The sequence below is a fragment of the Microtus oregoni genome, unplaced genomic scaffold (genome assembly GCF_018167655.1).
Source record: "Microtus oregoni isolate MIOR12 unplaced genomic scaffold, Mior012 000200F_ref0000295, whole genome shotgun sequence".
In the NCBI taxonomy this organism is placed as follows: Eukaryota; Metazoa; Chordata; class Mammalia; order Rodentia; family Cricetidae; genus Microtus; species Microtus oregoni.
Genome location: NW_024544859.1, coordinates 201457 through 213170, shown reverse-complemented (window position 1 = coordinate 213170; position 11714 = coordinate 201457). Strand labels below are relative to the sequence as shown.

Genomic DNA, 11714 nt, shown 5'->3' with positions numbered 1-11714 from the left:
CACCACAAACAGAGTTGAGGTACTGACACCCCTGGGCTCTTACTAAAATAGTCTGCCCACTCCTGGTTTGAACATTGTCTGGCAGAACCCCAAGCCCCAGGAGCATGCCCCTCACTTGCCTGCCATAGCTTTGCTAGTTTGCAAAGCAAAGTATGGGCCTTCAGCATGCTACTTTGAAGAATCTGTTTCACAGCTGTCCATTTCATCCACAGAGGCCCCAGGCCCTGAGCCTAACCAGCAAGAGCAAGTGGTCTTTGGCTGCGGGGACACCATGGAGCTGTTGTGCTCTGTGCCTAGAGGTGCCGGCACAGGCTGCACTGTCTGGTCTAAGGATGACACCCAGCTGATAGCTTCCCACCGCATCCTGGTGGGGCCCCAGAGGTTACAAGTGCTGAACATCTCCCATGATGATGCCGGGGTCTACACGTGCCAGCAGCAGCTCACTCAGGATGTCCTGTGCCACTTCACTGTGCATGTGACAGGTAAGTTCTTGGTGGCTGGGGCTGACAACTGTGTTGAGCAGCTGCATAGCTAGGGAGGTCAGGGCAGTCCTAGGCAGCATGGTTCCAGTATCCCTGGCTCAAGAGTGTTGCTGGCTTAGTTCTCCACATCACAGGGGGTGCCCCCAATTCTGTGCTATTTGAATGAATGGCCTTGCAAAGGCAGGAAGCAGTGGTCCCTAAAGATGGAGAGCAGTGTACTCTCAAAATAGGGAGCAGCAGGTCTCTGGATGTAGGAGTGTCACAGGACCACTGCTTGCTTATAACTATTGCAGATGCTCCATCCTCAGGAGATGAAGAAGATGGTGAGAACGTGGCTGAAGACACAGGTAAGATCAGAGCCTAGGCATACTGAGCTGGTCAGGATCAGGCTGCTTCCTTCCTGTAGTCTTGTTGTTAAGGGGCACTGCTACAGGTAGACAGTGCCCCAGGGGCAGTGAGGAGGCAGGGCTACTCGGCAGGAATTTTGGTAAGTTCTGGTGGGAAGGAACATAAGTAAACCAGGCAAAGAGCTCAGGTTGCCACTGATGAGTACATAGATCCAGGGATTCATGTTGTCTGGGTTTCTTTCCTGCCTGGTTCCCACAATCGTTAAGTCCCAAAGAAATCAAACAGAGGTCTACATTAGTTAATAAATTGATTGGCCCATTAGCTCAGGCTTCTTATTAACTCAGAACTTATATTAGCCCATTATTCTTATCTGTGTTAGCCACATGGCTCAGTACCATTTACAGAGAGGCATTCACATCTTGCATCTTGTGGCAGGGCCAGGATGGCAGAAAGAGCTTTCCTCTTCCCAGAATTCTGTTCTCATTGACCCACCTCTACTTCCTGTCCAGTTGTTCTGCCTATACTTCCTTCCTGGCTACTGGCCAATCAGCATTTTATTAAAATACAGGTGACAGGGTAGAAACCATTGTCTGACAGCAGATTCACAGGACTAGTGGCTGTTGCTGCAGACCAGCAGGAGGAGCAGCTGCAAGCATAACAAGTTGTTTACAGGAAATTCAGGGTCTGGGCAGAGAGAGAGAGAGAGAGAGAGAGAGAGAGAGAGAGAGAGAACACATCATGGGTCCAGACATCGTATGTGGAATGGTTATGACTTTGAGACTAGGCTGGTGTTAACTGAGTCCTCAGACTACCTAGAACCTTCTGGGGTAGAGTGGACAAGGGTCTGAGAGGAATCAGAGAGACAAACTTAATGGGAAAACAGGGTAATGAGTCTTATGAGTGTGTGCGGGTGAAGAGAGCAGGTATAGGGACTTGTTTGAGGTTTCACAACCCTCATAAAAATGGACTTAGATTCTAGGACTGAAGCCAAAAAAAGGTAGTAGTCCTGAGAAGTGGGTCAGTTTCTCATTCTCCCTTTCAACTTTGGCTATCAGGTTGTTCAGAGCAGAATTTCTAACCCAGTTGATCTCTAGCTTCTGCCCCAACAATTACCAATGTGTTTGTAATTTCCTGTTTTCTTCTGTCATCCTGGACTTCCCAGGTTGTATTTAGTGTTTTTGCACCATAAACACTTAGGTAAAGTGCCTGAAGGGTCACTTTCTTGACCTTACCTGGCATTGGGCACCATTAAGTTGCTGTAGTCTCCCATTGTGGCACTCTTCTCTCAAGCCTACTGGCCAAATTTGGAGCCTGGAGGGGCAATTCGGAGCTAGGAGGGACACCTCTCCAGTGTCTGCACACTTTTCTCCTATTTCACATGTCAGTTCCTCCTCCCAGAGATGCATAGGGCCCTCTGAGTCACTGTGGAAGACCCTGCCCCGGCCTTTGTTCTCTGTTTTGGAAATTTGTTGCCTCCCTCAGCTTCCTCATGAGTCCAAACATATGGCATCCTGTTGCTGGTTGTTTTTGTTCTACTCTTTGGGAGCCCAGCGCCCAGCTCCCAAATAAACACACGGACACATATTACTTATGATTGTATGACCTTGACGTGGCTTATTTCTAGCCAACTTTTCTTAACTTACATTATCCCATCTACACTTTGCTTCTGGGGTTTTATCTTTCTCTATTCTATATACCTTTCTTTACTTCTTAATTGTGGCTGACTGTGTAGCTGGGTGACTGGGTCTTTGCATCCTCCTCTTTCTTTTCTTGTTCCTTCTTAAACTTTCTCCTTCTCTTTATCCTCTCTGCCTGTGAGCCTGCCTATTTCCCTCTCTTGCCCTGCTATTGGTCATTTAGCTCTTTATTAGACCAGACAGAGTAACACAGCTTCACCAAGTTAAGCAAATACAACATAAAAGAGTGAAATACATCTTTACATCATGAAACAATTGTTCCACAACATATAAAGATGTAACACATCTTAAATTGATAGTCCACCACAACATCCTCCACCCAACCAAGAGGAAGGAGGGAACTCAGTGGAGGAGAAGCATGACCTGAAGGGTACCTGCCTTCACTGGGCACTATACAGGCTGACTCAGGTTTGGTGTACTGGTGGAATGACCTGGCCTAGTTGCCTCCCAGGATCTACATCCTACTGGGTTCTACTTCCTGGGTCCCTACACCTGTGAGCCTGCCTCAGATGGAGAGAAGAGAATAGCCCAAGACTGAGAGTGGGACAGCTGTGGATGCAGTGTTCAGACAAAGCAAAGCAGTCTCAATACAGATGAGGGATGAGGCTTGAGGGTGTGCTGGTAGGGGAGCTTTGTAAGGGTGTACTGATCGTGCTGTTATGAGCATTTCTGCCATCAGGGGCCCCTTACTGGACTCGGCCAGACCGTATGGATATGAAACTGCTGGCTGTGCCAGCCACCAGCACGGTACGCTTCCACTGTGCAGCTGCTGGCAACCCCACCCCCTCCATCTCCTGGCTGAAGAATGGCAAGGAATTCAGAGGGGAGCATCGCATGGGGGGCATCAAGGTAAGTCTGGGAAAGGGGCACAGATAGGTAGGGCCTGGATACAGAGGGTATAGCCCATATCATTTGTCGTAGACCAGCCTCGACAAAAATACCTCTTGCCACGGTAGGAGCATGAGATTTTAGAAATAGAAGTAAAGTGAAAAGTAATAAAACTGAAACCATAGAAAAGTACCAGGAGGGCATTCCAGTGAATACTGAAATTTTCCCTGTTTAGTTTTCCTTATATGTTTATATCCAAATACAAAAGGAGAAAAAGGCAACAAAAGTCTTCCTTAACTTGATACAAACTACAGGTACAACAGTTAATTACTTTAACACTTTGAGGTATCAAGTTATTAGCTTTTTGTTGTTTAAGTAGAGAAGCCACTCTAGACCAAGTATCCTGAAAGCAGTCACTTCCTAGGTAACCTTATATTACAAAAGAAAGAGCAGAAGTATGTTTGCATAGCCTAACTATCTGTCAGGATGAAAACAGGCTCACATTTTTGGGCATCCACAGTCACTCACCTACTAACTTTCCCTGCAGCTTAGGCACCGGCACTGGAGCCTGGTCATGGAAAGTGTGGTGCCTTCTGATAGTGGCTACTATACCTGCGTGGTTCAGAACAAGTTTGGGAGCATCCAGCAGACTTACACACTGGATGTACTGGGTAAGAGCCAGGCTGGGTGACTAAAGCAGGTCAGCCTCAGGCCATTGGACCCACTGCACCGACTGTCTGTGTCTTCCAGAGCGCTTCCCACATCGGCCCATTTTGCAGGCTGGGCTGCCAGAAAACCAGACAGCCACCCTAGGAAGTGATGTAGAGTTCCACTGCAAGGTGTACAGTGATGCCCAACCACACATCCAGTGGCTGAAGCATGTTGAGGTGAATGGCAGCAAGACAGGTCCGGATGGCAAGCCCTATGTCATCGTACTCAAGGTGGGCTCTGTTGTTGGCAGCTGGTTGGGTGGATGGGTTAGCTGGAAGTGCCTTGCCCTGGTCCTTAAGTCCCTCTTCGGCTGAGGAATACCTTGGGACTGGGACCCACGTGTTGGGGTTTCTGGGAAGGGGCACCTGAGTCTCAGAACTGATCACCTGTTCTGAGCTCCAGGCAGGCTCTGTGTTACTTGTGCCCTCCCATAGGACTTGTTTCCCTGTTTGCTCTGAGGCTTGGGCCTACAGAAGGCTTCTCTGGGCGATAGCTGTGGTGGCTCAGGGGGATGTCTGCTGTACTAGTACCCTCTGACATCAGAGTACTGGCTGTCCACTCTCCAGCTGCCTTCACTGTAGCTCTAGCCCCACCCTGCCTTGACGGACTCTTCCTGCCTCCCTCTGCCTGTAGCTTTGCTTCATAGCCTCAGGTGGGGGCCACGAGAGAGAGAGTTTGGGCTTTGCAACACAGGAAAGAGAGACTTGGAGGTCTGATGGAGAGAAGAACAGGTCTTGGCAGGAGTTGGTATCCTGGCTGTTGAGAGAGACCACTAGGGCCATGTCCAGTGTAGCTCCCACTGTGGGTGTGTGGTTTCGTGAGCACAGGCTGATGTGATATGACCCTTGGGATGAAGATTTGAAGAGTATGGGTTCCCTCCCCCCCCCCTCTCTCTCTCTCTCTCTCTCTCTGTGTGTGTGTGTGTGTGTGTATGTTTTCTCTCTTTGTCTGTTTTTCTGTGTGTGTGTGCTCTCTTTCTCTCTCTGTGTGTGTTTCTCTCTCTTTGTGTGTTTCTCTCTCCTGTGTGTTTCTCTCTCTGTGTGTGTGTATGTGTGTGTGTGTGTGTGTGTGTGTGTAGGGAGAGTGGACATGAAGGAGGCCAGTCTTTGAAACCACTCCCACCACTGCCATTATGTGCCTTGCTTCAGGCAGCTTTCCAGTGCTTCCTCTCCCAACCCATTCTTTGGCATCTCCCTTGCCCTGTCTTGTCCTCATTGTCTTCTAGAGATATCCTGGATCAGTGACAATCTGAAGGCAGATGCACACCTTTATCTTTCAGTGTGTCAGAATGGGATGGGGCAAGTACATTTGTTGAGCCATCAATTTCATGAGCATGGCTGAGAAGGCATTTTGGTGGTATGTTCACAGTCCTCAAGTAGGTGATAACTGACCCACCTCTGACTCATCTTCTGTTTCTGATGCCTTGATAATACTGGTAGCTCCCAGGCAGCACTGACTTCCTACCTCCTTCAAAGCCCCTCAGGTCTGTGCTGTTCTCTTGCTTAGAAGTTTTCAGAACCCTGTGCTGCTTCAGAACATCGACTTCCCACCATTCTCTGGCTGACACTGATTTCCTCTGGTTTTCTCTCCATACATCTGTCTGCCCATCTTTTTTTCTGTACTATCTCTGCATGTTGCTTCTTTGTGGCACCATGCTGCCCAAGTGCCCGATGCTTACCTTGGGACAGGGAACTATCCACCAATAGAGGGACTGGTTTCAGGCTCCGTGCCTTGGTTCAGGATGTAGAGGGTATCCATTGCAGTGGTAGAGCTGTAGCTGTCAAGGTGGTAGCAGAGGTGGCATTTTCCTTGAAGCCTGTCTGATCATCTCCGTGTGGCCTGTGCTGTGGTACCCAAAGGGATGTGCTGGTGCTTGCCTGTTGATTTCTGTTCTCTCTTTGTAGACATCAGGCATTAACACAAGCAACAAGGAGCTAGAAGTTCTGTCTTTGCGCAATATCACCTTTGAGGACTCAGGGGAGTACACCTGTCTGGCAGGCAATTATTTTGGATTTTCCCATCACTCTGCATGGCTGGAGGTATTGCCAGGTATTTGTTGCTGCTGCTGCTGCTGGTGGTGCTGGTGCTGGTGCTGTTGCTCCATCTGTCCTCTTATGGTGCTAGCTCAGAACATAACAAAGCCGCCAGGGACAGGGACAGCAGGGGTGCACTTATGACTTACTGCAGTCCATCCTGTGGTAATCACCCTGGCCTTGTGCTTGGTATGGGAGTGTCACCCTGCCTTGTCTTGATCTTGCAAAGGCCTCCCCCACAATCCTCTAGTTGGATTTCCACAGTCTAGCCTTGAGGCTCTGGGATCTCCTGGGAGCCTTGGTGGTGGTGTGGATGCTTCTGGCTCTGCCAGGCTTCTCTCCTGAGTCTGGTCCCTGCTGACTCATAGATGTTTTGGACTACCAATATGAGTTGGGGATGTAGGTCACCAAACTCTGAGTATCCCAGTAGCTTTGCTCCCCAACAGGTACCTAGAGCTCAGGGCAATGGGAAGTCCCACAAGGCTGGATGAGGCCCCAACATTTATGTCTTTGCAGCTGAGAGAGAGCTGGCAGAGAGTAGTGCGGCTGGCAGGTCATCTGCAGGCACCATCAGCTTCTGGGTGGGCTTCTCCATCTTAATCGTGACTGCAACTGTGACACTCTGCTACCTGCGTAGAGTCTCGAGAGAGAACCTGAGGTCTCCCAATGTTGACAATAGCTTCTGCTTCACACCTGAGCAACAGGTAACTGAAAGTAGATACCAAGTTTTGATCTCTCTGTTGTACCTTGAACCTCCTAAAGTCCCAGCAGTACCTGAGGCCTGCTTGGTACTCATTTCTCTGCAGTCAGATGAGCTGACCCTTCCCTATTCCTATTCTCCACATGGATCCCACATTACTCAAAACAGCTTTGAGTCTTCAGTAACCACTGTTTGAGCATCCCTCTTCTTGGCCCTACATACTGCCTCACATGGACTTGACCTTGCTACTCCTGGAAGTTACACCACCTCAACCTTTCCCAATGCCCAGCATCCATTGTCTGGCACCAACCTATCCCCAATGATCCAAGCAGGTGACCTCCATGAACTCTGATATACCCTTGGTCCACATCGTCCACCCAGTTTCAAGAGAACATACTGTAACGGCCAGTATTTCTGAGCTTGAGCTGCCAGCCGACCCAAAGTGGGAAATATCTAGAACTCGGTCAGTGCTGGTGGGGTTTTATGTATACTTGGAGGAGGTTCTGTGGCTGGGGGCTAGATGGCTACCAGGCAGAGGTCTGTTGGAGGTGGGGTCCAGGGTGAGACTCGGGTTACTCTGTCTTCATGAGCAAGAGCCCAATTGCCAGCTATGGATGCAGTGGCAGAGGGCCATGAGGGCTGGGGGTCCTGGGCACATACTCACTGCCTCTGCTTCTTCGGACAGGCTGACACTTGGTAATTCTCTAGGAGAAGGCTGCTTTGGCCAGGTTTTTATGGCAGAGGCTGTTGGCTTTAACATGGACAACACTGTCAAGCCTGTCACTGTGGCTGTGAAAATGCTGAAAGGTGAGGAGGGAGAGAAGTAGCACAGGGCAGTGGGGGCTGCAGGACCACCACCTGACAGTCCCACTTTCAACACAGATGATGCCAATGACCAGGACTTGTTGGACCTGGTGTCTGAGATGGAGATGATGAAAGCTATTGGCAAGCACAAGAACATTATCAACCTGCTGGGGGCCTGCACACAGGGTGGTAAGTACAGCAGGTGGGTGGACAGTTAGATTGGGACCCCTGAGTCACACAACATCTCCGAGGTATCTGTGCTTCCAGGGCCATTGTATGTGCTGATGGAGTATGCCGCCAAGGGTAACCTCCGGGAGCTCCTGCGGGCACAAAGGCCCCTAAGCATGGAATACTATGGTGCCTCCAGGCTGCCAGAAAAACAGCTTAGCCGCAAAGATCTAGTGTCCTATGCCTATCAGGTGGCCCGAGGTATGGAGTACCTGGCTTCTCAGAAGGTGAGCAGAGCTGGGGCACAGGCGAGGTAGGGTCTTTCTGAGTGGAAGAGTGGATGTCAAGCTTGCTTAGGCTAGGGAGGTGTCAGTTTAGCACAGGTTCCTTTCCTGCCTCCTCAGTGTATTCACAGAGACTTGGCTGCCAGAAACGTGTTGGTGACTGAGGACAATGTGATGAAGATTGCAGATTTTGGCCTGGCCCGTGATGTGCACAATCTGGAATGCTACAAGAAGACCACAGATGTGAGCCCCATTTCAGGGTGGTTGGGGTGCTCTGCTCCACCAGGGGACACCTGACAGGCAACAACTCTCCCTCTGCCTAGGGCCGGCTACCTGTGAAGTGGATGGCACCAGAGTCCCTGTTTGACGGAGTCTACACCCACCAGAGTGATGTGTATGTGTCCTAACATAGGATGGGGATAGCAAGACCCAAGTCACACCTATCACAGCCTTTAGGCTGTATTCTGTCTCATTTGAGACAACAGCATAGCCCTGCCATGCCTCTCATCCACACACCCCTCCTTGCCCATTGGTAACCTGTCCTGTTGTAAAACTGTTAACAGGCCTCTGCCCTCACTTCCATACAGGTGGTCCTTTGGAGTCCTGCTCTGGGAGATCTTTACACTGGGGGGCACACCATATCCTGGCATCCCAGTGGAAGAGCTTTTCAAACTATTGAAAGATGGCTACCGCATGCACAAGCCTGCCAACTGCACACATGACCTGTGAGCAAAGCATTCCTTACGCACTCCTCTAACTAGTCCCTGGGAGTGGCTGGTTTCCTACCAGGGCTCCTGATAGGAGGCTGGTAGCCTTGGGTGAGGCAGGGATGGACAACAGGCCAAGAAACCACAGTCATATTTGCCACAGGTATGGGATCATGCGGGAATGTTGGCATGCAGTGCCTTCACAGAGGCCCACCTTCAAGCTTCTGGTAGAGAGTTTAGATGGCATCCTCACTGTGACATCAACCCACGTAAGTACCACTCAGTCCTGCCCTCTCTGCCTTCTTTGATTCCTGGGCGGGCTGCTCCTCCAAGTTCCAGTAATGGGGTTGGCCTTCAAGGGCCAGCCTGAACATAGATGGCCATGGGATCAAGGGGATGCATACTAACATAGTCCTATGACCTTTTCTACCAACAGGTATACCTGGACCTATCAGTGCCTTTTGAGCAGAGCTTGCCAGGTGATGAGGATACCAGGAGCCCCAGTTCCTTAGAGATAACTGTTCACCCACAACCTGCTACCCCCAACCCAACCCAGGAATTGGAGGCCTCAGACATGAGGGGCCAAGAATCCCATAGACCAAGCCCCAGTTAATGTTTATGTATATAAAATGTATGGAGTCTTTACAAGTTGTATTTGCTGTAGGGTTAACAGTTCTTATGTGACACTTCCTCGTTTTATAGCATTGACTATTATGTTTCAAACCTAGTAAGAAAAAGCAGTGAACTTACTCTTGTTATTTTTTTGTACTATTACTGAGCCCTTGACTTTGGTGGCTGTCTCTTGCCTATAAGCTAGCAGTGCCAGTACAGTGTCTCAGGGTAACTTTTCTTGGATCCCAGCATGTGGTTTGTCAGCCCACATTGGCAGAAGTAGTTTTGTTAATGCAAACAACTTACTTTCCAAAAAATAAAGAGATAACCAGTTCTGATTCACACCTGTGCCACTTACCTTCCATTCTGGCATCTGTACAGCCACATCCTCACTCTCTGTGGGGACTGGTTATGAGATTTGTCTCTGTCGGGGTAGAGATAATAACTGGTGAGGAATCTTAGCTGGTCCCTAGTACAAAGTGCTGGACTCAGGCCCTAGGAGGACTAATTATCTTACCTTTTCCTTCCCAGTGTGAGGGCAGCTGGGCTTGGACATGCTTGTCTGTGACCCAAACTACCTCTCAGAACATCAGGGTTACCAGTTTAGAGGTTCCAAAGAGAGGATTTAAGAGAGTTAGTGTCCATAGGAGGGTACCATGGGGGTGTGAAGGACGTACTCTGGGACTGCCTTGCCAGAGGAGGGATCCTATGAGGACACAGGATGCTCAGATATATGTAGTAACTTCTGTGGGAAGGAAAGTAGGCAAAATCCCTGGTTTAAACAGTATACACTGATAGGGAATGCCTTTAATCCCAACACTTGGTCTATGAGACCAGTCTGGTCTACACAACAAGTTCTAGGACAGCCAGATCTATGTAGGGAAGAAGCTGTAGGTCTGGATGTTTGTTGGTTCCCCCACAGCAACCAAACAAGGGGCACCAGACAGCTTCATACCAAGGACTCAGAGCCATGAAGATACCTGGTGACAGTGAACAGGCAGGAGGAAGTAGTTAAAGAGCCTGAGCCTCCTACTCAAATCTCCCAAGTCCTATTGATGTTAGGTTCCTTCTACTGTGTCTAGTTTCCTCTGGTGGAGAGGAGTTTCTCTACCCAGATGCCTTGCCTTTTGGACATGGGTTGTGATAACCATAGTCGATTTTCTTGTTTGCTCTGAGTAGTACTGAGAATAGGCTGGTTCCCAGTCTGACACTCCTGTTTACTAACATTGGCCTGTGGCTGGCCATCATCCTGGGCTGGCTATGGAGGCTCAACTGGTTGTGTCTATCTTACCCTCAGCGATTAAAGTACCTACTGTAGCAATTTGCCAAAAAGGCAGTCTATAATCTGTGGGGATGTGGCATTTTCCTGCTACCTAGGACTGCCTTGTCTTCCACATATAACTTTGTACAAGGATCCCCAGTTGTTGTGATCCAGCTGCCCTCACTCCCCCTCCCCCTGACCCACAGGGGAACGTCCTTGTGGTCTGTAATTGACAAGGATGTTTGTGTTCTTTCTGGCCGGTGGGTCTCCACAGAAGGAGTAGAGGTATAAAAAGTTGCTGGGCAAAATAAAGGTTGCTGTTCTTGCACCTGAAAAGAAGCCTCTGTGTCTCAATCCCGGCACCCCCCCCCCCCCCCCCCCCCCCCCCCCCCCCCGCCAGTCTTGGCTATCCAGGCTGCACTGAGATCTAGAAAGTGGGGATTCATGATCGGGGGTCCTCAGTCCGAGGAGCGTATTGGGGAAGGTAAAGTGTTTTTATTTTTCATCCCAAGAGATAACTCTGAGGAACATCCCCCAAGAGATAAGCAAGTATAAAGAGGCAGGAGGGTGAATTGAAAGGCCTCAAAAAATAACTGAAACTCTTAAAGCAACAAGGCACGGAAGTAACAAGGAAGACAGCCAAAGATTTTGTACAGGAGGGGGTTTAAATGTTCCAGACTGGGAACAAACCAAGTCAGATTAAAAGGAGTATGTGTGTCTTCATCCCCAGAGATGCTCTGAGGGATGCCCTCTGATTGGCCAGTAGGAAAGAAATAAAGAGGAGGCAGGAGGGTGAATTGAGGGCCTCAAAAGATAGAATGTGTAGAGATATATGTTATTGTGTGGATTGTGTTGTCTTTTGTGTTCTGGACTGGAGAAAGACATTTGTTTCTGGGAACTGCTAAGAAAGGTATTTTGACTTTAAAATACAGGCCTAAGGATTTGATGCTTTGGAAAAGAGGTTCTGCTTTTGTCTCCACAGAGGATGAGAACCTGTGGATTCATTGCACATTTATGTGGTTTAAATCACTGGGAACCCCTGAAATGTTGATGTAAAAGACTCCCAAGAACGCAGCGCC

The 11714-nt window shown here is 49.3% G+C and overlaps 1 protein-coding gene across 1 annotated transcript; it reads left to right on the top strand.

The window, feature by feature from the left end:
* The first annotated feature begins 223 nt into the window (after nucleotides 1-223).
* On the top strand, nucleotides 224-9340 carry LOC121445507 (fibroblast growth factor receptor 3-like). Its single transcript, XM_041647638.1, is given in 17 exon segments — nucleotides 224-482; nucleotides 776-829; nucleotides 3192-3376; nucleotides 3903-4026; nucleotides 4106-4296; nucleotides 5971-6115; nucleotides 6616-6803; nucleotides 7129-7262; nucleotides 7485-7606; nucleotides 7682-7792; nucleotides 7871-8058; nucleotides 8176-8298; nucleotides 8379-8449; nucleotides 8643-8780; nucleotides 8926-9031; nucleotides 9199-9278; nucleotides 9280-9340. Coding segments are annotated over 17 exon segments (2232 nt in total). The 5' UTR covers nucleotides 224-271.
* The last annotated feature ends 2374 nt before the right edge of the window (nucleotides 9341-11714 follow it).